Source organism: Buceros rhinoceros, unplaced genomic scaffold, assembly GCF_000710305.1.
Source record: "Buceros rhinoceros silvestris isolate BGI_N320 unplaced genomic scaffold, ASM71030v1 scaffold29460, whole genome shotgun sequence".
Lineage (NCBI taxonomy): Eukaryota > Metazoa > Chordata > Aves > Bucerotiformes > Bucerotidae > Buceros > Buceros rhinoceros.
Genome location: NW_010391760.1, coordinates 2,180 through 2,576, shown reverse-complemented (window position 1 = coordinate 2,576; position 397 = coordinate 2,180). Strand labels below are relative to the sequence as shown.

Genomic DNA, 397 nt, shown 5'->3' with positions numbered 1-397 from the left:
GGCCGAGCGTCCAGGGGGAGCAGACGCTGCCTGGCTATGACACCTACAGCATCGCCGCCTGCCGCCTGCAGTGTGAGAAGGAGGCCGTGGTGCAGAGCTGCCACTGCCGCATGGTCCACATGCCAGGTGAGGGCTATGTGTGCCCCCAGGGTCACCCAGAACACCGCAGGGCTGCCCCAGCCCCCTGCAGCTTGCTCCCAAGGATCACCCCTGCCCCATCCCTCTGCAGCCAAGGGTGTGCCCTGCCCCATGCCCCTGTGCCCAGGGATGACCCCATACTCTCCACACACTTGTCAGCTCCTTCCCTCCTTACACCCCACAAAAGCCCCTTCCCTGTCTGCCTTGAACTCGTGGTCCACCCCCTGCTCCAGCATCCAAGGGCCACCCATCCCCATCC

General features: G+C 65.5%; 1 protein-coding gene across 1 annotated transcript in view; it reads left to right on the top strand.

The window, feature by feature from the left end:
- The window catches only part of ASIC4 (acid-sensing (proton-gated) ion channel family member 4), a gene marked incomplete at both ends in the record, with an annotated part of 3,745 nt that overhangs the window by 1,256 nt on the left and 2,092 nt on the right, over nt 1-397 (top strand). Inside the window, 1 exon segment of the mRNA XM_010142946.1 lies at nt 24-126. Within this exon segment, the coding sequence (XP_010141248.1) occupies nt 24-126 (103 nt within the window).